At 41.9% G+C, this 26,842-nt stretch overlaps 1 protein-coding gene across 3 annotated transcripts in view; it reads left to right on the top strand.

Annotated features, from left to right (window-relative positions):
• The first annotated feature begins 414 nt into the window (after nucleotides 1-414).
• The window catches only part of NPSR1 (neuropeptide S receptor 1), a 153,203-nt gene continuing 126,775 nt past the window's right edge, over nucleotides 415-26,842 (top strand). For all 3 annotated transcript variants that reach the window (XM_057733069.1, XM_057733067.1, XM_057733068.1), the window contains exon 1: nucleotides 415-558. In XM_057733069.1, coding sequence (XP_057589052.1) covers nucleotides 415-558 — 144 coding nt within the window. The remainder of the gene's footprint in view (nucleotides 559-26,842) is intronic.

Here is a 26,842-nt window from a genome sequence, read left to right as displayed (position 1 = left end):
TGTATTGTTGAAGCTGGAGCAGATGTAGGGGCTCTGTTCTAGAAGTGAGGAAAAGTACAACTGAGCAGGGAGGCCTGTCCAGGAAGCCACGTGGATCACTGTGAGGGGCTCCTGCCTGCTCTGGGGACAAGGCTCCCTTGCCCTGGGCAGGGATGTAGGGTGTCGAGGCTGTGCTGGCCACTGGATTGTAACTGCCGAGGAGAGAGTGGCATGTGGCTTCAGCAAGCAGGCAGAGCTCTTCAATGAGGTGGGCTCCAGGAGGGCTCTGTGCCTCTGCTCAGCCGAGCTCCAGCAGAAGCTTAGAGAGGCAGAGGAGGTGCAGAGCTGCAGCTGCTGCCCAGCTCTCAGGAGAGGGCTGGACTCTCTCCCTCGACTGCAGGCACAGGGACCGCACGGCTCGTCTCCACCTGAGCCATGGCAGCCAACCTCACAGAGGGCAGCCCGAAGTCCAACGGGACCGGGCAGGCACTGGATTCTCCTGTCCCTTGCACTGAAATGGTGACTTTCACTGCAGTGGTGGAAGGAGAGGAATGGGGCTCCTTCTACTACTCCTTTAAGGTAAGTTCCCTGCCTTCCACTCTGAACACTGATTTTGAACAATAAGACAAACTAGAATTTTAGACTACAAGATTATAGCCAACGTTGTGAATGAGTGTAGTTTACTTTCTTTACTAAAAAGAATTAAAAAAAAACCTGAAGAGCTAAAACAGTGAGTTTTTCATACTGTGCAAGGACCTATATTGTAATTTTTTAAGAACACTTTTTTGTTTGCTGCTGCTGCAAATGTGTGAATGTTATCATGAGTAACATTTATAAGTGGTGTCTTTTTAATTTTCCCCTTTTCCTTAGGTGAAAGCACTTGTAATTAATCCTATAATAGTGCTTGAAATGTCTGTTTCTTGTAAGGGTGATTGTTGTGAGTCTTTTGCTAGCAACATCAGAGAAGTGGAAAGCCCACATCGCCCAGAACAGTACCTGATGCAGTGAGAGACAGGGCTGAGTAAGGAAGGAAGGACCACACTTTCTTTGTTGATCCTTTGCATTGAACATCTGTGAGAAATAGGGTCTTTGACTGTAGTTGGTGATGTTACAGTTTGCAACAAGTTGCCTCCTAGAACAAATGAGGAACTCAGCGCTCTGCCAGTTTCACCTTCAAAGTATCCAAGGGCCACATTGAGGAAAATGTCCTCATTAAGCTAATACTGTTTCCTCTTCTGCAACAAGATTGTGTTCGGGAACAAACCGGGCATCTGGAAAAGTTTCCTGCTTCTTGCATGAGAATGCTGGGACGTCAGGTTATTTCACAGGCTGCCTGATGGTGCATTTAGTTGTTACACTAATTCCCGGGACTCAAACTTGTCTTTTATACCCAAAAGGAAAATACTTCAAGAAAATTTCTAGCAGTTGTGTGTGTGTGTGTTTTTAATCCTCTGTGTGTTCTTGAAATGATTTGGTTTTTACTGACAAAGTAGGATTGCTGTAATATCCACCTTGAAGTTTTGCTTCTTTGCCAACACTCAGAATAAAACTTTCAGCAGGGAGCTGTCCTGGGAGCCAACCTCACTGGTGCTGGAGACCAAGAGACAATGTAGCAAGGCAGAGCCGAACAAGACACTCAGGCTGACTGAGTGGGACCCATCCCTAGGCACCACCTGCTAATGCATGCATGCATGCTCACACACAGCCCAGCACCCCACTCCACAACAGAAAACAGAAACTGAAATTGGAGTTTGGGGCCATTTACCGTTGACTGCATAATCTCCTCTGTGAAACCAGCCCGCAGATGCAGAGATTCTCTATTAGAGAAGCAGGCTTTCTGCATGCTGGAAACACAGCGCTCCTCTCAGCAATGCTGCCTCTGCAGCCTCTTTGATATTTATAGAACATGACAGCGAACAGAATGAAGAGAGACTGACCACTGCAAGAGGGATATAATCGGCAATAAGGCAGTTTTTCTGAGATTCAGGCGACAATCACTCTCAGCTGAAATCCCATTTGCCATTTTTTGAATACAGCTCCTAAGGGGATGTTTTGAGTCTTTGGACAAACAAATCCCTGCTCACTCTCTTCTAGTGTTTGCACTCTGTCCTGGCAACATCATCTCTAGGCACTAAGGAAAATCACATGGTTTTCATCTCATTTCTATTAATAAGTTTGCCCTCAAGCAATTGGACCACTAGACAAGGAAAGAAGCAGGAAGAGAGAAATTATGTCTGGCCGGGAGCTTAGAATGTTCTGTTTCATTTTTTGAGAGAGATAATCATTCATTAAAACAGTGATTTTCAGTTACATGGCAGTCAGTAGCAGTGTTGGTGGCAACTAGCTTAAGTCTCTTAGTGTAAATTTTTCCATGGTCCCCTCTGAGCACAAGCAGTTTTGTTGATACAAAAACAATCCTGATGCAAACTCTTGTTCACTGGGATCCTTTTATCCCACTTCCTTCTCAAGAAGAAAGTCAGAACTGTGCATCTTTATTGTCTCCCAAACATGTCCTTTTAATCTCCATTGCCTTTTCCAAAAGCAGTAAAAATGTCATCAAAAGTAAAATGATAACAGCAATAAAAGTAGCAGAACTGATAGCCACAGCAATAGCCATACATTTCATTGGCTGTGGGCTTTCTTGGTGACAGGAATTTTTCTAAATGATTTTTGCGAAGCATCTCATTTAATTCTCAACCCATTGTGTATCTTTCCATTTGGAATTGCCTTCCATCTTCATCTGAGTTTATCTAAACTCTATCCACTCTTTAAGGCTCCTCTTGAGTTGCTTCCTCCCTGAAGCCCCCATCACCCGTCCCTCCTCTGAGTTCCGGTAGTATCCTGGAGCGTACCTCTACTTGCCACTTAATCCAACTCTGTCCTCAACTGCTTTTTCAATATGCATCACGAAAATGTGTAACAGTTATTAAGCTTCTTGAGTGAAAGAATGCCTGATGTTTGTTTCATGTTTTCTGCAGAAACCAGCACCATGCTAGACCTACTCAATAAACATTTACTGCATAAATGAACTGTGATGTTCTATTTCTGTCCACTGTCTGCATGTTGTCAGATCAGGCAACAGAAGGTTTGCTTTCTCAATGACAGAGACAGGGGTCTTGTTAACTGCTACTCTGCACATCAGCCTCCTTCCCTGTCGGGTCTCTATCAGCTGCACTCAATGAGGTCCTTCTCTGCAGGCACATTCAGCTCATCCTTATTCCATTTCTAACTCAACGTGGTGAAGGTAAGTTATAGTTTCCAGTGGGTAGGGTATGGAAGTAGCCATGTCATCATACCCTGGCACCTCATACCTGGTTTAGCCCTGGGAAATCCATACCCACCCCGTTGCCTCCTTACCTGGTCTCAGCTGCCTTACTCAGTCTACATGCCTGGGCTTCTAACTTAGTTTCCAGTGTAGCCCTCTAGCTCCCCTCTGAATCCAAAACTCTCTTGGCAAGAGGAAAGACATCTTTGTGTAGTATTACTAGCCCTTTCTTCACAAGCTTGGAGCCTTTTCCTTCTTCCCACTCCATCTCCAGATTCTTGCCCCTGCTCCTCACTGCTCTAAACGCCTCTGGCATCCTAAGTGTGTCCTTGGGTATCAGCAGGGAAGGCAGAGGTGAGCTTACCACGCCCTTCCTCTATCACGGGCTTCATACCACTAATGCTCTGTGGTCCTGGATGCAAGGTTCTCAGCTCAGGCCCTGGTTTCCTTCACAGTTTCCAGTTTCTCGTATGTTCAAGATTCCTTCCAGTTCACCCACTCCTTTGCTAGCCCCCAGCATTAAGCAATTTTATCAACTTCAAGAATCTACCAGACATTTTCAAGGAGGACGGGATCTGGCTCATCAGAAAGTGAATGCGGGACCTAAATATAAGCCTGTCCAAGTGGAAGACAAAGATAAAACTCTCTTCTTAATAGCCTTTAATTTTGCCTGTGAATTCATTAGCAATGTTTCCCAAATCCCTGATTCTTAATGATGAGAAAACTAATTCAAAGTAACTGGGAGGGAAACCTGCCTGAATTAGTAAATTGCCAAAATTATAAAATAATGCAAATGAACTCAGTTTTATTACTCTCAAGTGAGGGGAGTAACATGAACCAAGACTGCAAAAATATTACCTGACTACGATCTTTTATTGAATCTCCTTCAGTGGGTCTTATAAAAGATATGCAATTAGTCTCACTATTGTTTATATATAAATGATTGCTTCTAAGTGCTTGAGGGTGATTGGACACAGTTTGTTCCCTTTGTTTTGCACCTTCCGCCTGCCATCTTACTGTTAATTTTCTTAACACACCCTTCCTCCACTAATATAACAAAAACAAATTCCAGTTCAACCCATGTCCCAATTATTTCACACTAGGCTTCAGGAAAAGCTTAATTTAAGAAGCTTAAGTATATTGTGCTTGTTTTTATTATATTTAGGTTGACAACTCATTTCTAAGAGCTTGCTCTACCTACTGTGTAGGTATTTTCACCTTCTGTAACTGTCACTTTAGCTCCTCTTTGCCCAGTTGCCTTCTTCCCTGAACCCACCTCTTGTCCCATCACAGCTCTGTATGACTTCCTGTCTCCCTTCCTGACTTGGACCCCAGGACAATGTTAGGGATGCCCTCCCTGGAATCCAGGAGCCCTGGGTCCCTGCCCTTCCAAGGTATCTCCTACAAGTTATAACAAGGGGTCTTGCATTTACATCATGCATTTTTTTTTTTTGGTCCTCTTCTAATTAGTTTCATTCAGTATGTTCATTTTGAGTTTCTAGAGTTGAATACTGTGGCTGTTCATAGGGAAATTACTATTAGTTTTGCCCAGTTAAATAATTATTAAAGATCTGCTATCACTGCCTGTTTTTGCTATGCACACCCGACACAACACTTTCCAATCCCCTGCCCTGGTCCAGTTCTACCATGTCCAATTTCACTCCATGTCCTTGAGAAAAGAACATGTGTCATTGGTTGGCTCCACAAGGATGTCATGCAGTTCCCAAGCTATGGACTCTAGTGTGTGAAAAAGGAAAAATTCCTCAACTAACTTTCTCTTTGTGTCACTGATACATCTGATGGCAGGGAACAACCTTAGTTAATTCAGAGTAAACTCAGAATTGCAGAGTTTCCCAGCCTACGAAGGGTTTTCCTATTTTCTGACTCAGGAAAGACATCTAAGCTCTAGGAACGATGCTTCTACAGCATGTGTGTTCACATGTGTGTGGGGGGAGTGAGGGAGCAAATCTGAACTGGGGAGGAATCTGGGCAAGTTGGCATCAGCTGAGATGAAGAGTCTTGTCTGGTCTTCAGAAGTGGTCATGCTTGTTTCAGACCCTTGTCTGGATCCCCATCTGGCTTGGGTCAGGCAGCACTGCTTTCTGTTGCAGCATCCTTTTGTCCCATTTCCTTCAGGTACACGGGTGCCCTCATCTCCCTCTTTCCCTCTCTCAACCCTGGCTGAATTTCTGGGTCCTTCCTGGGAATAAAATGTTTGACTGCCTCCCTCCCAGCTTTGGGCCGGCCCTCTCTCTCCGCACTTGGCCATCGTAAGTATTCAACTCCCACCTCATGAAATTTGGGTAAACCCCCGGGGGGCTGCCTTCCCCTAGCTCCTATACAGTAAGTGGAGCTCAGCACCCTTTTAATCCTGTGCTCCAAACTTAAGTCTTTTCCTTTCTCTTTTCATGGTAGCCTTACGAGGGAGCAATATCCTCTCATCAGTGTCTAAGTCTCCTCACATTCTGTACCACTGGTGTACCATCTGACACTCCTGTGTCCCGCTGCCTGCTTTCTCTGTGGTGGCGAACCTGACTAGACTGTTTTCTGCCAAATTTATTATTCGAGCCTCTCTGCTCTGAATGCTCAAAAGACACATCCTCTCACACAGGAAAAAGACATTTCTCTTCAAGCTACTTAGGATATCCTCCATGAGGTATTTTGAAAGCCCGGAGCTGACTTGTTTCTCTTTGTCTGCGTTGCTGGAGTAAAGATTGTATCCTGAGGGCAAATGGGGTACAGCTCTCTGGCTGCCTGGGCTCCAGGAGCTTTTCTCAAGGAAGCGGAAAGGAGCATATCCATTAATGGTTCAAAAAAAATGTCACTCTGTCATCTTTGAAATAATTTCCCGTGGATATAGTGGGTAAGAATATTTCAAGCTATGTACTCAAGCAAAAAGAAATGTAAGTTTATTTTCTGTAACTGGACTTAGCTTCTCTCTGGACCTCTCAGGCCAGCTGATGGCTGAAGAATTAGCGTAGTCATCCCCAGGTAAACTCAAGCTCTCAAATCTTCCCCATCACTGTACTGAGGCACAGGCTGTAAAGTCGGACTGCTGGGGTCAGGTCCCAGTGCCTCCACCATCTGGCTGTGAACTTGGGGCAGTTTGCTTCTTCCTGTGCCTTGGTTTACTCATTTGACAAATGATGCTAATAATTAAATGTCCTTCAGAGCGTTGTTGTGACAAGTTAAATGATTAAATGCTTGTGAGGCCGCTAAGAACAGTGATGCCCTAGAGTAAAGAGTTTGATCAATGTTAGCTGTTATAGCCCCAGGGATTAGTTGTTTCACTCCTTTCTAAAGCTACTGACTGAGAGATGGGGAGCCATCACTATCTACATGAAGAAGCTTCTGAAGATTGTAAGAGAGACCCACCCCTGTAGTCGAAGATCTTTGGGGCCCCTTTCATATGCATTAGGTCCTCAAACAGTGGTGCTGAATTGAGCTGTTTCTTTTCTTTCAAATAGACCATGAAAATGTTGAGTAAGATATTTAGAGAAGATTCTACTTCTTACTTTATCATCCTAATACAATGTCTAATTTTTATCTATGCAAGTTTAATGGCCCACTACAAGAAGGGCTATTTACAGAGAGGGGAAATTCTATCCCATCCAGAAGGGATGAGCTTCTACCATGGTAGAAGGATTTTCTGGACGACAGGATGGCAAAACCACCCAACATCACCATCAAGGAATAATCAGGGTTCTGTTTTTTTTCACTTAGGCAATATTGACAGCTGCCTTAAAATGATGGGTCTCTTACACTTGGCAACACTTTACAGTTAACAACTTGACATCACACGATGACTTCCAGTCAGCTCCAGGAGGGTTAAAAACAGCATTCCTTTTTTTAACCAGATGTGAACATGAAGTCTGATAGAAGTTAAAGGTTCTGAAAAATAAAATGAAAGAAAGCAGGAAAAAGGAAAAATAAGCATAGTTCTACTGCCAGTTTTAGTCAGGATAGGTTAGTTTCTGCAAGAGTAAAATACTAAACCCTGAATCTCAGTGGTTTAACACGTCAATAGTTTATTTTCCTCTCACGTCCCAGTTGCAAGCAGGTCAACTTGTAGCTCTGCCTTCTAGTGCAAGCAGTTTCCAAGGGAGATGGCAAACCTTCTCTTATCTGCTTTGGCCTGAAATGACACAGGACTGACTCTGATTTCGTTGGCAAGAATTAATTAACTGATGGGCACGGGAAGTGTAGCTTAACTGAGCGCCCCCAGTGAGGGGAACAGAGGACACTGCTTTCAAGCTTGATTTGACCTTCACCTCTGCACGACAAAACCCAGACTCTTCAGCCTGGCCCTCTGGCTTTTCACAGTCTGACCAGAGCCCCTCCCATCTCTGCTCACCTCCTGTACCATGCTGCACTAAAGACCTCACCGTATTCCAGGGAAATATTACCTTTGGCAGAAATGCCTTTCTCATAGCTTTTTCTTCTGAGATCACATCTAAGCTCAATTGCCCCCCATCTGTGAAGAATTCAGATTTGTTTAGTAGTTCAGTATCATCGCTATTTGTATGCCTCCAAAGCACCTCAAATCTCTGTGCAACAAAATTCATCTCTTGACATGCACGTCTGCCTATACACACACACACAGACATGAACATACACAGACACACGTGTGCACATAAACACAGACTGACACTCACATACACAGATAAACACACACACACACACACACAAGATGTCAGTCATTTTAAGACAGCTCTAGATCCCACTATTCCTAGTGTAGTGCCTGGCACATGATAGACAAATGGTCAATAAATGTTTTGTTGAATGAAGAGCATATCAAGAAACAATCTGTATAGGGGTGCGGGGTTGGGATGGGATGAATTGGGAGACTGGGATATTTACATTAATATGTATAAAATAGATGACTAATAAAAAATCAAATTGTACACTTTAAAAAATAAAGCATAAATTAGAACAGAACAAAACAAAAAACAAAAGAAAGAAACAATCTATATAACAAGTTTATTCCTAAGGTCTCAGTAAATTCATATGAACACATTAGAGTGGATGGAGTTTTAATTCTTATTCTACAAGCCGTTGGGTTTGAACTTCAAGGTACCGTGATTTGGGGGAATTCCTGACACCACAGTAAGCCCTACTGGTGGAGAGGGTGTGCAGGCAGATCATTAGACCTGAAGCAAACAACGTCCAGGTTCTGTCTGTTCTCCTTTCCTTGTTGCCAGCTCTGGTTCCACATCCGAGGCCTGGAAGCCATCCACTTCTGAGCCCTAAGACACCAGACAGGTGTTGGGAAAGGGTGTTAACATTCACATCACTGCTCTCCATTTATGTGTTCTGATGCCTGAGTATAGAAGCTCAGCCACAGAGCTCTCCTGCAAAGTGCAGAGGGCAGGGGGTACCACCTGTGGACAACAGGGTCTGCTCCAATGGGGTAAATGCATAAGCCTTGTCTACTAGAATCTCTGTCAGGTAGTCCATGGTCCCTGTCTGCTGCCTCTGGACACTTCAAGCAGAAAACGGGTCCATCTTGTGAACAGTGAGAGTATAACTGCTGCTTTCACTGGGTAGGATGCTTTACTAGGTACCAAGGAGCCAAAGAGGATTTATCACTGTCCAAAGGGCCTGGAAACTAATGCTTTCATTCAACAAATATTACTGCAATGATTTCAGCATTTTAAATTCTTAACACCTATAGATAAATATAAATATTTCTTCCTCAATTTAATTTAAATTTTAAAATAAATTATCATATCTAAAAATAAGTCAAAGTATAATAATGCAGAATACAATCTTTTAAACTATATTCTTTTCCTCCACATCTGTCATGTACCCCTTTACCCCACCAAGTTGAGAATCACAGATGGGCTCGACTGAATATTACTTTGGGCACTGGGGTTTTAAAGATGAACAAAGCAAGTTCTTTATTCTCAGACAAATCTGTGTAAAGGGGAAAGAGATAGTCAATAATTACCATATAAGGGAAGAAAATGCAGTCACTTAGAAGAAAAGGCAGAGGTGGGGTGGGGAGTGACAGGAGGTGGTATAAACAAATTAAAAAGAAGGATTTCTGCACAGAAAATCAAGTTGATCTTCATTGAAGACAGGTAAATGGAAGCCTTGAGTTTAGATAAAAGAGTTAGAGAGATAAAAAGACTCAAGTGCACCATTAGACTAAACAGTATGGATTTTTTTTTCCTTATAGGCAAAAAGAAATCTTTGAAGTTTTATCAGCAAAAATGCTAACAGTGAAAACTGTGACTGAGAGAGATTAATCATGCTGCATAGTGCTGAATAGGATGTAGGGAGGGGACATTGAGGAAAGAGAATCAGTTATGATGACCCAATGAGAGGTATCAGAGCTCAACCAGACTAGGATTGCCTGAGAGTGGACAGGAAGAAGCAGCAGGACTTTCTGTCAGATCATGTGCAGGCTTGGGGAATCAGAGAAGACTGGCAGAGTCAGGGAAGGACGACGACATGGGGGCTCAAATTGATAAGCTGATTCTAAAATGTATGTGGATGGGCTTCCCTGGTGGTGCAGTAGTTAAGAATCCACCTGCCAATGCAGGGGACATGAGTTCGAGTCCTGGTCTGAGAAGATCCCACGTGCTGCAGAGCAACTAAGCCCTTGTGCCACAACTACTGAGCCCATGCGTGGCAACTACAGAAGCCCGTGCACCTAAGAGCCCATGCTCTGCAATAAGAAGCCTGCGCACTGCACCAAAGAGTAGCCCCCACTCTCCGCAACTACAGAAAGCCCGCCCGCTGCAATGAAGACCCAATGCAGCCAATAAATAAATAAATTTTAAAAATAAATAAATAAAATGTAGGTGGAAAGGCAAAGGAAATTGAATAGCCACAATAATTCTCAAGAAGAATAAAGTTGGGGAACTTTCACTAGCTTGTTAGTACAGTGGGTATTGAGGAAGGGATAAACATCCAGAAATGGAACAAATAGAGAGTCCAGAAATAGACCCAGTCTTATGTGGTCACTTAATTTTTGACAAAGTGAAAAAGGCAATTCAATGGAGAAAAGCAAAATTGTTGCTGGAACAAATGGATAGCCATATGTTAAAAGGGAACCCCTGCCCAAGCCTCATACCCATAAACAGCAGTCTCAAATGGATCATATACTACATGTAAAACCTAAAATAAAACAAACCTAAAATAAAGTAAAAAGAAAATATAGGGGATAAACTTTATGACCTTGGATTAGGCAAAGATTTCTTACATAAAACACTAATGGCACAATCGGTAAAGGAAATTTTTGATAAATTGGACTTCATTAAAATTAAGACTTCTATAATTTAAAAGATGCTATCAAGAGAATAAAAGGGCTAACCACATGCTAGAAGAAAATATCTATAAATCACAAATCTAATAAATAATTTTTATCCAGGAAATATAAATAATTCTTAAAGCTCAAGACAAAGAAAAGAAAATCCCAACTTAAAACAACAGCAAATACAGATACACAAAACAACGTGAATGAATTTCAAATGCATCATGCTAAGTGAAAGGAACCAGACTCAAAATGCTGTAATGATTTAATTTGCATGATGTTGTTGAGAAAACAAAACTCTAAGGACAGAAAACAAATCAGTGGTTGCCATGAAGAGGCTGACTACAAAAGGGCACAGGCAACTCTCTTTGGATGATAGAACTATTCTATATCTTGATTGCAATGATATGTAAATTTGTCAAAACTCACAAAACTGAACATTCAAAGGGTGGATTTTCTTCTGCATAAAGTATTACTTAATAAAAATTATTCTATAGAGATTTACCTTTTCTCAAACATGTTTTTAAAAGTCATAAATGCCCAAGTGACAGAAAAGTGGAAGCAATGCTAAAAGCCCCGAAGGACCTGCAATGGGATACAAATTTAGAAGATTGGTATAGAATTCAAGATGGATAAACCTCCAAAAACAAGTATGGATCAAAATGGGACAGAATGATGAAGGTATCACTGCACACAGGTTTTGCTTAAATGTCACTTCTTCAGAAGTCTTTGACTTCATGGCATTATGTCTATGCACTTGTTATCTATCTCATGGTGTCTACAAACTATGCTCCAAAAGGACAGGAGCTATATCTTGTTTCATTACTGTGTCTCCAATGCTCACAGCCACGCCCAGCCTTGATAAGACCCTCAGAGAGTCTTGAAGACTGAATGAACATTATCATAGACTTAGCACTCTGCTAACCATAAATATTGACAGAAAATTCAGGATATAGCTCTATGAATGTTTTCCAAGCATCCTCTTTATTCTACTTTAGAAGTAGACTTGGACCATTAGCCATTAAGCATGAATCTTTACTATGTAATATTTAGTAGTAGTGAGGAATATTGATGATGCTACCAAATTTTGGAAAACATCAACAGCATTGGTGAAAGGAGGAACTACATGAACCTGGAAAAGGGGAAAGTGTGTTCAGGAACAGGTTCTGAATAGGCTCCTTAGATAGCAATGCCATTTGGTTGACCCCATAGTTAATCTCAACCCCCTTCTCACTTTCCCAGCTGCATACTCACTATCCTAGTCTTCTTTGAGGTAAAAGGTAGCACAGGTTGAGAAACTTAATGGGAAGTCTATGATATTTCTGATAAACGTTTCCCCTCCCCCTCCTTTTTTTTTTTCTTGGTGGAAGGAGAAAGACATGGCTGGAATTTTACTTCCTCCCTTGAATTCAGACACAATGCATGGAGCTGCAGCAGCCATTTTGCAACCACAAAAGAACAGCTAAGGCAATTTCAATGAGTTAAGGACAGCAGCTACCTATCTTCAGATTTCTTATTATATGAAAAAAATAATCTTTATTTGTTTAAGACACTGTTAAGCGGACTTTTATTTTTGAGCTGAACACTTTCCCAAGTGATACAAAGTGCAAAACTACATATTTGGAGTACTGAAGCCAAGCCTTTGAAGTAGAACACAAAGAGTCAAATAGACATTTCATTTATTCTACATTTGAGCAGTGAAGGGGCTGGCTCTCCTCATGTTTCTCATCCTGTTATTATGTAGATTACAAAGGGATTGAATAGAGTTTCATAAACATTGATTCAGACTGGATTGTATGTTTCAAGTAACCAAGAAAGAGAAAGTTTCTACCCCTTCCCAAAGAAAAGAGCCCTAAATTTTTCAGAATGATTCTTCACATTTCAGATAATGACAGTACTATTCATTGGACAATTTTATGAAAAAAATACCAAAAGCACTTTTAAAAACATTAGTTCAAAAAACTACCCAAAGCATTAGAAAAGTTTTTCATGATGGCTCAATAAAAGGATTTTTATTCTCCTCCCTGAAGCAAAAGGAATCACATCCTTTCTAGACAGCTTAAGACAACCAAGAAAGTGTGAGAAATGGGCTTTGGACCAATTCTACGTCATGCTACCCTGACCACATCACACGGTTTCTCTGGACCCAGGCAGCTCAGCTGTGGGAGCAAAACAATAACGATGTCCCTGCAGGATGGTGAAGGGAAGGAGCCAAATCTCATGTGAGAGGTGAAGTTTAGGGGGAGAGAAAGAGAGAGGTAATCATGGAGGAGTCCTACTCACTAATCTCCTGGAAGGGCCCCGCCAACCCAGAGGGAGTCAAGGGTGAGGGACGGCTAGTGCCCTTCTCCTCCAAGACCAGCCTCACAGACTGCTCATCCCAGATTTATCCTCCCAGACTCCACACCGACCCAGATTCTCCATCCTCCCATACTCTCCTCCCCTCCAGAGCATTCCCCCATTGCTAAAGGTACATAGAGCAGAAACTCCCCAGGACTCCACCTCTTTTTAGTTCCATTGATAGTTCTCCTACAGATAGAAGTAGGTGGTTGGAGAGAAATAAGAAGCAAGCATAACCTTGACATGATTCACAAGAACCCAGATTAAACTTCCCCACCCCGTCTCCCTCCCCAGCCTCCTCCGCCTGCCCTCATCTCTACCAGGGCCTTCAGCTTGGACCTTGCATCCTCTGCTTTAAAAAAAAAATTCTTTTTCTCCTTCTTTTGCCTAGTCCTCCTGTCATCCCCAAACTTTTTTCCTCAATAAACTGATTCCAAGTATTTGTATAAAGGCCATTCAGAGTAAATAAATTCTTTCCCTCAGGTGTCTCTCCCACAGCCTTCTTAATCTTCCAAGGTTATTTGCATTTTTAAAAGAACTTTGCTTCATGTAGATAAACCGCTAGTCTCCTGAGCTCCCTGGGCATGAGATAGTGAAGGTTATATAGGATCTAGAGGATTGCTGGAGTTTCTTGAAAACTCAGCAGCAACAGGGAAGAAGATTCCCCTTAAATCCTCTTCTTCCATCTCTTGAAGTCTCCTTGCCTTGCTCCTCTGATGGGCTGGAGCTGTGATTCACCCTGGCCTGCAGTGTTCCAGGCTCTGCACTGGACAAACGATTTTCCCACAGCACTCAGAATTCCATTCACAGACAGGTATTGAACTCAAGTGTTTGCTCAAGAACCATTATTCACAACTCCTAACTTAATGAAAATGAAAGGAAATATCATGAGTGCCCAAGTGTAAGTTTCCTTTCTTTCATCTAGTATTGTGAACCATTGCCCTTGGCAACACATAGCAATCCACACCAATGGAAGATATTCTTTAGATTGAGAATAAATTTGATTACCTTTCCAATGTATTTAGTTCCTTTTGAGAATTTTGTTTGCCTAGGTTGGGATAAAAATGCAAAAGGTATTCAAGAATACCGAAACTATTAACCCAAAATAAAACTTAAAATAATTGATTGAATGCTAACTCTGCCAAGTGCTTAGTCTTTTCCATTGATTAGCTTATTTACTCTTTCATTAACTCAGGTTAAACCAGGTTTGCTATGGTAACAAATAACTAGGTATTATCAGAAAGTTAGAACCATAACGTTCAATTTCTGCTCGTGCACATGTTTATTACAGGTTAACAAGGGGCCTCTGCTTCTTGTAGTCCCTTAGGGACCCAGGCTGATGGAAACTCCATCTCAACCATGGAAGGAAAATCAAAATGGAGCAGATATAGCTAGAGAGCTCTCTAAACTGGAGCCAGGAGGCCATGGAGGAAGTGTGACTTATGCCTGTGTCAGCCTGGATGGAATCTGATCTTTTGACCATTTATTGTCCTAACAAAGGCATCAGAACTTCTGCCAGAAACTCAAGATACTTATGTAACCCTTACCCTAAAATAACTCATGGCAGCCAATCTACTTATCAGACCCCTATCCCTATCCTAAAACAACTTGTAATTCTTTAAGGACAAACATTTCCTGACTTGCATCAGAATGGAACACAATTGTCACTAGGCAACTTTAACAACCTTGTGGCTTTTTGTCTTTAAAAGCCCCTGACTCTTTCTCTTCCCTGGAAGACTCTTTTGATTTTACCCAAATCTGTGTCTCCCAAATTGCAATTCTTAAGACCCCCAAATAAAGTTCTTTTGTTCTTTGCAGCTTCAACACTGATTATTGTTGAACATATCACAGGCTTCCATAATACCGGAGTCAAAAGACAGACAGATGAAGAGAGAGACAGAGAGAATAGGAAACCCTGCCCTGGCTCTTGCAGCTTCTGCCCAGAAATGGCACATAGCACCTCTGCTCATGGTCAGATCTGACATCAGTGGAGTAGAGAAACATAATCCTCCCTCTGGGAAAGGCAGGGGATATTGGTGACGACGGAGAGGAAGAAATTTTCATCTACCATTCTGGGTTCTTCTGGCTGTTCTAATAATTAGATTGATGTGAGACAGAATAACAGGAGAAAATCATAACAAAGGTGTAATAATATGTATATGTGGGAGAGACCCAGGAAAACTGAGTAATTCACCAAAATGGTCAAAACCCTTACATTAAATACTATCTTCAGCTAAAAATGAAAGAGAATGTTGGGGTAGTGGTTTGGGACCTCAAAGTGGGGGAAGGCAATTCACAAGGAGGTGAAAAAACAAATGTTTGGTAAATACATGTTTACTGGGCCACACAGACAATGGGATACAGAGTGAACTTTGATCTCTAGGCAGCTAAGGGAGAGGTAAAAAGAAAGACTTCCTGATCTTCTGTTTCTTAAAAATAATCAGCCTGTATTAATCCTCATGCCAAAGAGATACATTGTGGGGTGGCAAATTTTGCTCCCCTATGGTGATCAGAGCAGTCTACTGCAACTCCTACAACTGTGAGATGGGCTTTATTATCCTTGATTTACAGAGAAGAAAAATGAAGCTCAGAGAAGATAAGTCCACACAATAGTTCACAGTCCAAAACTTGGAACCCAGATCTGGTTCCCAAGCATGTGCATATCCTACCATATCCGAATTCTTCAAAGGATGTTCTACAGAAGCCTAATTATGTGAGTTGCTAAACAGATAAAAAGGAACATCGCCCAAAACAGCACATATGATGTATCATCATATGCTTAGAGGATGTATTAACCTATTTAAGTTTCTGAGAAGCCTTACAGTAAAGAAATCTGTTTAATTTTGCTTAATTTCCTAAATTTATTTGACCACAAAACATTACAGTGTTACCTCTAATTATATGCACCATGAAGACAATGGCCCCTGGAACACACCTCAGAAAAGTCTCTGCCACATCGTGTTCTCTCTCCCCAAGGAACCTGTGGAATAACCTAACAGAACCACCTCTTTGCGCAGATGAGGCCCAGAGAGGTAAAGTGATTTTACCAAGGTCACACAGCGATTAAATTGTGGTCAGGACAAGAACTATAGTCTCTAGATCAAAGTCAGAACTCCTGATCAGCTTGTTGAAAGGATCATAAAAATAGGAGGGTACTTTATAAACTAGAAAGCACTAGTCAAATTTAAGATAGCAATAACTCACAATGCTAAGCATTACTGAAATATATCAAATATTTGAATAAATGAAAAGGTATGTGATGCTCCAGGATAGGAAGACTAAATTTTGTCAAAATGTTAATTCTCCCCAAATTTCTTAATAATGTTAAAAAATTTAATCAAATCTTCAATGTGGTTGTTTTAATTTGACAAGATAATTTGAAAGCTCCTTTAAAAAAAAAGTAAGAGATAAGGTCAGGCGGTTGTGTCGGGTTTAGGTCGCGCATCACTCAGCTCGCTCCCCAGCCACAGGGACCAGCCTGGAAGGCCCCGGACTTGCTGCGTCTTGAAGCAGGTCACAAGATGTCTGCTGCAGTTCTACACATCAGAGCATCCCACGTCCACATTCAAGTCAGGAAGAAGAGTGAAGGAGCTGTACCAGAGAGTACTCTTTGCACATTTGTCCCTTTATAAGGAAAAAAGAAACTTCCCAGAAGTTCTCAGCAGGCTTCGTCTTCTATCCAGCTGACTGGAACTGCATCGCATGGACACATGTAGCTATAGGAGGGACCAAGAATATTTATATAAAAACCAAATGTCTGGGAGATAGGATCAAGATGGCGGAGTAGGAGGACGTGCGCTCACTCCCTCTTGCAAGAGCACCAGAATTACAACTAACTGCTGAACAATCATTGACAGAAAGACACTGGAACTCCCCAAAAAAGACACCCCACATCCAGAGACAAAGGAGAAGCCTCAATGAGACGGTAGGAGGGGCACAATCGTGTTAAAATCAAATCCCATAAATGCTGGGTGGGTGACTCACAAACTGGAGAACAGTTATACTGCAGAAGTCCACCCACTAAAGTGAGGGTTCTGAGCCCCACGTCCGGCTTCCCAACCTGGGAGTCCAGCAACGGGAGGAGGAATCCCCAGAGAATCAGACTCTGAAAGCCAGTGGGATTTGATTGCAGGACCTCCACAGGACTGGGGGAAACAGCGACTCCACTCTTGGAGGACATACAAAAATGTGTACTCACCAGGTCCCGGGGGAAGGAGCAGTGACCCCATAGGAGACTGAACCAGACCTGCCTGCTGGTGTTGGAGGGTTGCCTGCAGAGGTGGGGGGCAGCTGTGGCTCACCAAGGAGATGGGGACACTGGCGGCGGGGGTTCTGGGAGGTGCTCATTGGCTTGAGCCCTCCCATAGTCTGCCATTAGTCCCACCAAAGAGCCTGTGGGCTCCAGTGCTAGGTAGTCTCAGGCCAAACATCCAACAAGGTGGGAACACAGCCCCACCCATTGGCAGACAAGCAGATTAAAGTCCTACTGAGCTCCGCCCATCCAGCCCTACCCACCATCAGTCCCTCCCATCAGGAAGCACACACGAGCCTCCTAGATAGCTTCTTCCACAAGAGGTCAGACAGTAGTATCAAGCAGTATCAGCAGTATTTTGTCTTGTGGAGCTGAAAACCACAGCCACAGAAAGAGAGAAAATGAAAAAGCAGAGGACTTAGTACCAGATGAAGGGACAGGATAAAACCCCAGAAAAAGAACTAAATGAAGAGGAGATAGGCCCCCTTCCAGAAAAAGAATTCAGAATAATGATCGTGAAGATGATCCAGGACTTTGAGAAAAGCCTGGATGCAAAGATCAAAAAGTTTACCAAAGACCTAGAAGAATTAAAGAGCAAACAAACAGAGATATGCAACACAGTAACTGAAATGAAAAATACACTAGAAGGAACCAATAGCAGATTAACTGAGGCAGAAGGGTGAATAAGTGAGCTGGAAGACAGAATGGTGATAATCACTGAGGTGGAAAAGAATAAAGAAAAAAGAATGCAAAGAACTGAAGACAGCCTAAGAGACCTCTGGGACAATGTTAAACGCACCAACATTCGCATTATAGCGGTCCTAGAAGGAGGAGAGAGCGAGGACCTGACAAAATACTGGAAGAGAGTATAGTTGAAAATTTCCCTACCATGGGAAAGGAAATAGATACCCAAGTGCAGGAAGTGCGGAGAGTCCCAGGCAGGATAAACCCAAGGAGAAGCATGCCAAGACATATAGTAGTCAAACTGACAAAAATTAAAGACAGAGAAAAGCTATTACAAGCAACAAGAGAAAAACGACAAATAACATACAAGGGAACCCCCATAAGGTTAACAGCTGATTTCTCAGCAGAAACTCTGCAATCCAGAAGGGAATAGCATGATATATTTCAAGTGATAAAAGGGAAGAACCTATAACCAAGAATACTCTACCCAGCAAGGATCTCATTCAGATTCGATGGAGAAATCAAAAGCTTTACAGACAAGCAAGAGCTAAGAGAATTGAGCACCACCAAACCAGCCCTACAACACATGCTAAAGGAACTTCTCTAAGCAGGAAACATAAGAGAAGAAAAGGACCTACAAAAACAAACCCAAAACAATTAAGAAAATGGTAATAGGAACATACATATCAATAATTACCTTGAATGTAAATGGACTAAGTGCACCAACCAAAAGACACAGACTGGCTGAATGGACAAAAACAAGACTCATATATATGCTGTCTCCAAGAGACCCACTTCAGACCTAGGGACACATACAGACGGAAAGTGAGGGGATGAAAAAAGATATTCCATTCAAATGAAAATCAAAAGAAAGCTGGAGTAGCAATACTCATATCAGATAAAATAGACTTTAAAATAAAAAATGTTACAAGAGATAAGAAAGGACATTACATAAAGATCAAGGGATCCATCCAAGAAGAGGAGATAACAATTATAAATATATATGCACCCAATATAGGAGCACCACAATACATAAGGGAAATGCTAACAACTATGAATGAGGAAATGCAAGGCAGAAATAGAGACTCAGATGTAGCAAACAAACATATGGACACCAGGTGGGGAAAGTGGGGAGGGTTGGGGGGGAATAAATTGGGAGATTGGGATACTAAATTGTACACTCTAAATATATGCTGTTCATTGTTAAAAAAAAAAAAAAAAAGTAAGAAAAGCTAAGAGATTTGAATACAAATGCTAATGAGGAAGAGGGACTTTTCTCTGTCAGTTATTAATAAATATAAACCTGCATTAAACAAAACATTTTAGAATTAGCACAGTAATTGACAGATTAATAGTAACAAAGAGTTTGCCCTGAAAATAAAATCCTAGTACTTATATGAACTTACTACTACAAAGAAACCACAAAAATTAGTAAGAAGGCATGACTATTTCAGCAATAAGAGTAGTGGGTGGATGGGTGATGATTCTTACCTCCTATAAAGTTGTAAGATCAATTTCAGATGGATTTTGTAACTAAGTTTTAACAAAATAGGTAGAAAAAAGCATAATTATCGGACTGATTTTGGGATGAGCAAGAACTTTCTAAGCCTAACAATAAAAATTCAAGGGGAAACAAAAAACTGAGAAAAGTATTTTCAATAAAAATAAATATATAATATTTATATGTACATAAATACTTATAATATTACCTATAATATATAATAATTATACTACCAATATAACAAGCTTAAAGTCCGTAATATATAAAAAGCTCTTAGAAGTAAAAAAGATATTTTAATAGAAAAAACAGGCAAAGGAAATAGAAAGAATTTTAGATTAAATGCAGAGTTTAAAAATGTATAAAAATGTTATTTGCTAGTGGTCTGAACAATACAAACTTAACAAACAAACATAATATGAGACATATCAAATTAGTAAAGGTTAAAGACATATGTTACCAAAGCACATGGCAGCCTTGAAGACTGTTGGTGGGAGAGTAAATCGGGACAACTAACCCAAGTTTTCTAGAGAGCCTTTGGTAATATATAGCAAGCCTAAACAATATATTCACACTTGGACTTTGTAGGTCTGCTTGCAGGATTAAACCTTAAGAATAGTAAAGACATACTCAAGAAAACTTTAGACCCCGTAATATGTGTTAGATAATTTCATTCAGTACATATCTGACAATAGAAGAGTAAAATTGTGACCCAGCCATAGGACGGAACGCTAAGAAATATTATGCGCTTATAATAAACACCGTTCCTCATTCAATGCTAAAGGTATTTTATGCACAACAAACTGCATATAAAATATATTTCAAGTTTTACATGTATATAAATATTTACATAGATCCAGATATATAGATATATAGCCAGAAAATATGGAAAAGAGTGTACCAAAAATGTGAAAGTAAGAAATTCTCTCTGGAAGGTGGGGTTTTGTCTTTGTACTTTTAAAAGATTGTACTAAATTTTTGACTGTGAACACATATTACTTTTATTATCAAACAACAAAATAATCATGTAAAGTACACCATGCTATGTCTCAAATATGTTTTGCACATTGTATTTCCATGAGAGCAGATAAAAGGATCTATTTCCTCTGCAGACAAATCACAAGGGAGGCTCTAAGAGGCATCTGAAAGCAGACACCTTTGTGATAGCAAAGTAGGCCAAATAGGGGAAGAGGAGGTTCCAGATAATGCACTGGTCCCCAAGGATCACACGTCAAAGGGTCTGAGGACCTGCCAGTGTCTCCCTAGAAATGAACTGTGTGGGTGCGAGAGGGATGTGATCTTTAAATAATGGAGGTTACACACATTCAGAGCTAAAGTAGAATTCAGGAATTTAGTGGGGGCAATTCATTTCTTTCTTCCCTCTCTCATATCACTCCTCTTAGAATTTTTTGCCCACTCTGACCCCCAATTAATATCTTAATAGTGATTTCTGGATTAAGTGTGCAACCTGTGAATTAATCTATTCCGTTAAAACTCCATTTTCCAATTGTGTCATTTCTCTATTATCATTAGGATGGCCATAAAATGTGCTTGGGCTTCCTTGTTAAGTCGAGAATAGTCAGAAAGTGGATTAGACAGAGGCAGGCATCAGGCTTAGAGGACCAGCCTGGCCTGGGGCACTAGCCCCTGCTAGGAACCAGGGCTCCTGAGCATAGGCCCAAGCTGAGCGGCCAACTCCATCAAAATCCAAGAGGCTCAGGTGGAGTAGGGGTGATGCTAGGAGTTAGGCAGGTGCCTGCATCTGTTGACCTTGGATAGGCTCCCAGGGAGCCTATGGAGTGACTGATGAGAGGTGGAGGAACTAGTGTTCAACTCTGGGCTAAGGAGGCTTGCAAGACTCAGATAGCATGTAGGGGGCCAGAAATGTAGGCAAGGGAATGAGAGGACAGTGGAAACCAAGGCAGATGACCAGCTGTCACTGGATGTACACTAACTCGTTAGCCTTTTAAACCTGCTGGCCAGCCACCAACTTAGATGCACAGAAAATGAAGCTGCCAAGAGTAGCAATTTAGGACAATCTCCCTGGAATCCTCATACTAAGCCCATCTCACGCCTCTTTCCCCTACCTGTCATCATCTACTGGATGTTCAGCTCCATGCCCTGGTCTCACATCTGCTTCTGCTCTTCCATTTGCTTGCTCCCCGGGGTTTCTTCTAGTGACTTGATTTTGAGCGTCCTGGGTGGACTGGAAACTACACACTGAAGGTATCACAGTTTGAGCTGAGATAAACCCTCAGGGGGAAGTTTCTTTGGACACTTTTCCCTGTTTAGTAGCACCTCCAAAACATAAAAAAGAATTCCAACAGGCTTATTTTTTTAATTATGTGGATCATGAAGAAGAATAATTTCTTGGTATTGTCATTACATAGCAATTACTTTGGTTTCTACTATATTGTAAAGATTTGGATCTAATTTATCCAAATGTTAGTTTTCTATATTTCAAGGGTCTAGAGCTCAAATAGCAATTTATATGTTCATCTCAGCTCTTGGTACATAGCAAACACTTCATTCATTTGTTCAACAAATATTAATTTCTACCTGGACTTGGTGCTCAGTGGGTTTTAAGGTGATTTCTAACATCTGTGGTCTTATATACTGTGAGAATTCATACAGAATCCCAGAATTTAATTGCCTCAAAACTTCCGATACACCCTATTTGTGATTAATCTGGAGGTCCTTTTGTGATTCAAGAATGAATCACAAGAAGGGACTCACATTAAAATGAATGTGGGACACGTGCATTTCTGTTTCTGGTGAAATCCGAGCATTCACCAGTAACTAGAAAGCTGAATCAGCCAGTCATGCAAAGGCAGTCCCTGACCTGCACCAAAGCATGATAGAAATGAGAACAGTTAGGCAGCGGGAAGTTAATATTGCTAATTGAAAAAGAAATATGACCCATGGCAGTAATCATCAAATACTCCAGACTAATAGCTAACCCTTTCTGGTCAGAGTAGAAAGAGCTGATACAGCTTTTCAATGTGTCCTGGAGGCTAACCTAAGAAGTAAATGTTAGGCAGTGAATTGCTTTCCTGTTCATCCCGTTTGAGGGAGCTAAAGTTGTATTCTGTCACCCATGATGATGGTGTTGAGAGGTACGGCAATGGTAGTACAGGCAGTGAAGACAACTGGAGAAGATTCCGGAAAAAGAGGAATCTTTTCTCTTGGTAGCAGGTTCTTTTGACTAAGAACAAAGACTCAGGGTGGACCTTTTTCCACTTTTGAAATAGTTTTTGGGACACAAGTTCAGTTCCTCATCATAAGCCTCTCTCTGCTCTGTGACCACACCTAATGTTCATGGGTGGCCCCTATCTGTCCTCACTAACCTGAAAGTTTTCAGTCTGCCTTCATGCATACTGTCGCCAGGCAACCTACTTGTCTGCTTGCTGCTTCTACTCATTTTTCAGTTCAACTCACTAATTTCTCCAAGATATACCTTTTGACCAACCATGACCAGTCCCTCCTCAAGTTGTACTACATGCCCCTCATTGGGGATTCTACAGCCTCTCCATTACAGTAGTTCACATTGAACATTTTTGTTTACCTATTGGAGCTCCCTGTCCTAGTCGTCCTTCCATGGTACTTTGGAACTTCTGCGGGACTATGGTAAAGTTCCCAAAGTATGTTGAAATTTGCTGCTAGATTCTCAATGAATGTTTGTTAAGCTTGATTATGCAGAATGCAAGCCAGTATAATCATGGTCACAACAACATGATTTTAAGAACAGTTTCCCACTTCTGGCCTGAGTTCATTTCTACACCAACATAGATGTATATGCCAAGGCTCTCCCCGCAGAGCAATGCCTTCCCCCTCTGGCATACTACATGAGACATCACAGGATGACTCTCAGTGCCCAACTGTTTGGGACCAGCTTGGTCCACAGCCCTGCTGTCAACCCCGACAGACTGGGCTGAGACAATTCCTCCTGCTTCATTCATGTTCTCTGTTCTTCATGCAGGAGGCCCCTGGCCAGCTGGTCCCACCAGCCCCTAGTCAGAGGATACAACCTACATTCCTGCTCTAGACTCCTGTGAAAATGATATTAAAAGCCTCACAAAAATATAAGACTAGAATTAACAACCACATTTACGTGTAGCTTTATGTAATTTTCTAATTTTTTTAATAGTAACTAATTTAAAAACTTTGTCATATATTTTTTCATAAATGAGAATTAGCAATGGAAGCTATCCTGGAAGTGATCCAAGATAGAATTCCTAGAGGTCTAGATAAAACAGCTAGAAAAGGTGAGTGCAGATAGGTGGTTGTGATGACAATAATTCCATGGCATTTGCAAGGATGTCTCGAAGCTGGGTTACTGGCAAGGAGGTAAAAATGCAGGTTTTCAAAAGGGGCACCAGCAGGAGGAGGTAGTTGTGGGGAAGAAGCCAAGGAAGGCACTCGTGAGCAAGCCTGGTCCTACCCCCGTCCCTCCCGCTGACCGCCTTACTGGTTGTTAACTACCGGGCAGTGCTTCTGAAGCAGCAGGTGGGGCAAGACACAGGGAACTGGGACAAGCTCCTGAATGGCAGGTTTCCAATTGTTCAGAAGCGGTCACTACCCAAGGGTCTACAGATCCTCTTAATGCACCTCATTCCCCAAGTCTAATGAAGCAGCTTTGGGAATCCAAAGTTTTGCAGTCTGTTCCGGCCTGTCTCACTTTAAATTGTGTGCTTCCTGTGTTACAGTGATTCAGCCTCAGTGGAATTAGACGTTTTCAGAGCTCTGCTTTTGATATTTCCAACTGACCTAAGCAAATTACTGAGGCTTGGAGCAGCCCTCAGAGCCTGGGTGCTGTGAATGACAGGTGGCACATGGGTCCCAGTGACAGGATGGCAGAGCTTCTTGGCCTGCTGGCTGGGAACTGAGGCTGAATCATAACCTTTCTGAGACTTCATTTCCTCTCTTGGGAAGTATGATGTATTTGCTCCTTCCTGTGTTTGAGATGTTCGTCTTCAACATCACAGAAATAACAAGAACCATAAAATGAACCATGAAAATGTAAAGGGCACAGAAAGCTCTGTGATCCCTGGGGCAGATGACGCAGCTGTGTCTTGTGTGATATTTACGGCTTCTGTTGTCTGGAAGCCATACGTTACTCCAGGGTCCATCCACCCAAACACATATTAGGCACTGACCTTACTGTCATTTCTGGGAGACACACTCATGAAACTGACTCAGCTCCAGAAACCCAGCTTCAGACAAGTTTGGGTCAGAAGGAAAATGAAGACCTGTTTCCCACTTGAAAACTGAAAATAAATGAGGCTGGTTCATCATCTCTGGCCCAAAACTCAAGCAGAAAACCATTATAGTAAGCGGGGCATGGACTTTTCAGTCAACCAAAGCCATGTTCAAATTCCAACTGTATTGCTTATGAGCCAGGTATCCTAGGTAGCAACTTCTCTAAACACTACTTCCTTACGTATAATGTTGAGGACAGTGTCATCTCATCTGTCAGGCTGTGATGATTGGCACATGCCAATCACCCACAAGCACTTACTAAGTACCTATTACATATTACAAACTAAGCCAGTCAGGTGCTAGATTAATAATGTGACTCGCTCAAATAATGTTAGTTCCCATTGGCCCTGTGATTATTAGAGATACCTTAGTGTTTTTTTTGCTTTGTTTTGTTTGTTTTCAGTTTCCAGAACTCCACTGGAAGAGAGGAATATCATTCCTTGGATTTGGATTAAATCATGTCTTCTGCTCCAGACAAGTCTGACATATCTAGTTTTAACTAGAGTCATCCAGCTAAATGTCCTGAGATATTTCCTGAGATAATTTTCATTCTTGTGATACTCATAAGTACCCTTGCCCTTGTCATCAACCATATATCCATCCATCAGATATGTATTAAGCACTTTCTATGGGGAAGATAAAATGCCAGTCTAGAACGGTGACCCAGAGTTAATGCATGGCCTCGTGGAAACCTTTTTGGCCCTGGAAGCATATCCCATGCAGTCAAATCCCAGGTATCAGCACCAGCATCGTCAAGAGAACGCTGCAATTCATCCCTCTCAAACCAAGGTTGTAATTTTCTGATCTGCAGAAAGCTGGCGTCACTGCAGGACCTCATTAACTCGAGGCTAAAAGCCAATTAGTCATAATCCCACAACTATGTAACTAAGTTGAAAACACCCTATAGTCATTGAAAAATTCCAAAGTCACCTCTTGCCTCTACTCAGTATTGAGCATCTGGCTTGGATTTTTGCCTCACATGGCCACTAGGGGGCATTTAATCCCAAGCTATATCCTGAGATATTCTGAGCATGGAGTTGGTATACCACCTGCACCTGTGGGGGAAGGGGCGGCGGAGGAGCGCCTGTTAGGCTCACGTGAAATTTCCACAGACTGGAGCTGAAAATATGATGAAGAGGATACGTTTAAGCATCATTCTTAAAATGTAGTGAGTTATTTATAAATCACTCCTCGAGCCTAAATGCAGTCCGTGAAACTGAGAAAAACCAGTTTTTATTTTGTGTATACTGTGCATCAGACACTGGGTTAGAGGTCTCCGTTTTCATCATCTTATCCACCCACCACAAGGATCCCGAGGCAGATTTTATTTTTATCTTCATTTTATAACCGAGAAAACGGACTCAGACAGGTTATCACTTATGAATGTGTCACATGCCTAGCAAGTAATCAAGAATCCGATTCCAAACTAGGCAGGTTTGAAAGCCTACTCACTTTTCAACGAAGTCATTCGCTCGGCTGTGATTCTCAAATGCCTCCAGACTTGTCTCCCCGATTCCCATTCTCATATTACCCTGGGATGTGTGTGTGTTTAGGCGTATGTGCACGCAGGGTTAGGAATGCTGTGAATAAAATGATCCCACAACTATGTAAATGTTTTCAGTAAGTATGAAACTTGATGAAACAGGATTTAATTTTGGCCGGGTGTAATTTATACAATCTACATGTTTTAGTCTCCTTTGTAGTTCCGACACTTTATACTATAGACAACTCATGGATACTGAATGAATGAACAAATAAATAAGCATGGCTCTTAGAAAGCAACAGTAGGGAACTTCTTTCATCCAGAAATTTCCTGAAGCCAGTGAGTTAAGGTTGAGATTGCCTTTCAATAGAAAACTCCAGAGCAGAAAGAGTGGACCTGTTTTCACAGGATTTGTTCAACCTACCCCATAGACATCATCTAATCCCAAGGAGAACAGACCCTGACCTGTTCGCAGAGCACCCTGGCCGGCCAGCCCAAAGCACAGTTACCGCAGGCTCCTAAGAAAAGCTCAGCCAAGCCAGCACTGCCTGCGCCAGCCCTCCTGAGACCTGACCTCCAATTCACTGATACCTCGAGCCGGGATAATTTGATTTGCAGTGTTTGTCACTCTGGGCTCCCAGTAGAGTGGTTCTGCGCCCCAAGCCTGCTTTGAAGAGGGTGGATGCCTGGGTCGGGATCTTGCAGTACAAAGATGAAGAAAGCAGCCGTTCCACACGCGCTGGGAGGCCAGGGGCTCCTCCATTAGAGAAACTTGGTCTCTGGAAATCGGAATCTTGGTGCCAGCAGCATAATCACCAACA

Source organism: Hippopotamus amphibius, chromosome 4 (genome assembly GCF_030028045.1).
Source record: "Hippopotamus amphibius kiboko isolate mHipAmp2 chromosome 4, mHipAmp2.hap2, whole genome shotgun sequence".
In the NCBI taxonomy this organism is placed as follows: domain Eukaryota; kingdom Metazoa; phylum Chordata; class Mammalia; order Artiodactyla; family Hippopotamidae; genus Hippopotamus; species Hippopotamus amphibius.
The sequence above is the reverse complement of the archived record's forward strand: the minus strand, read 5'-3'. Positions and strand labels throughout refer to the sequence as shown.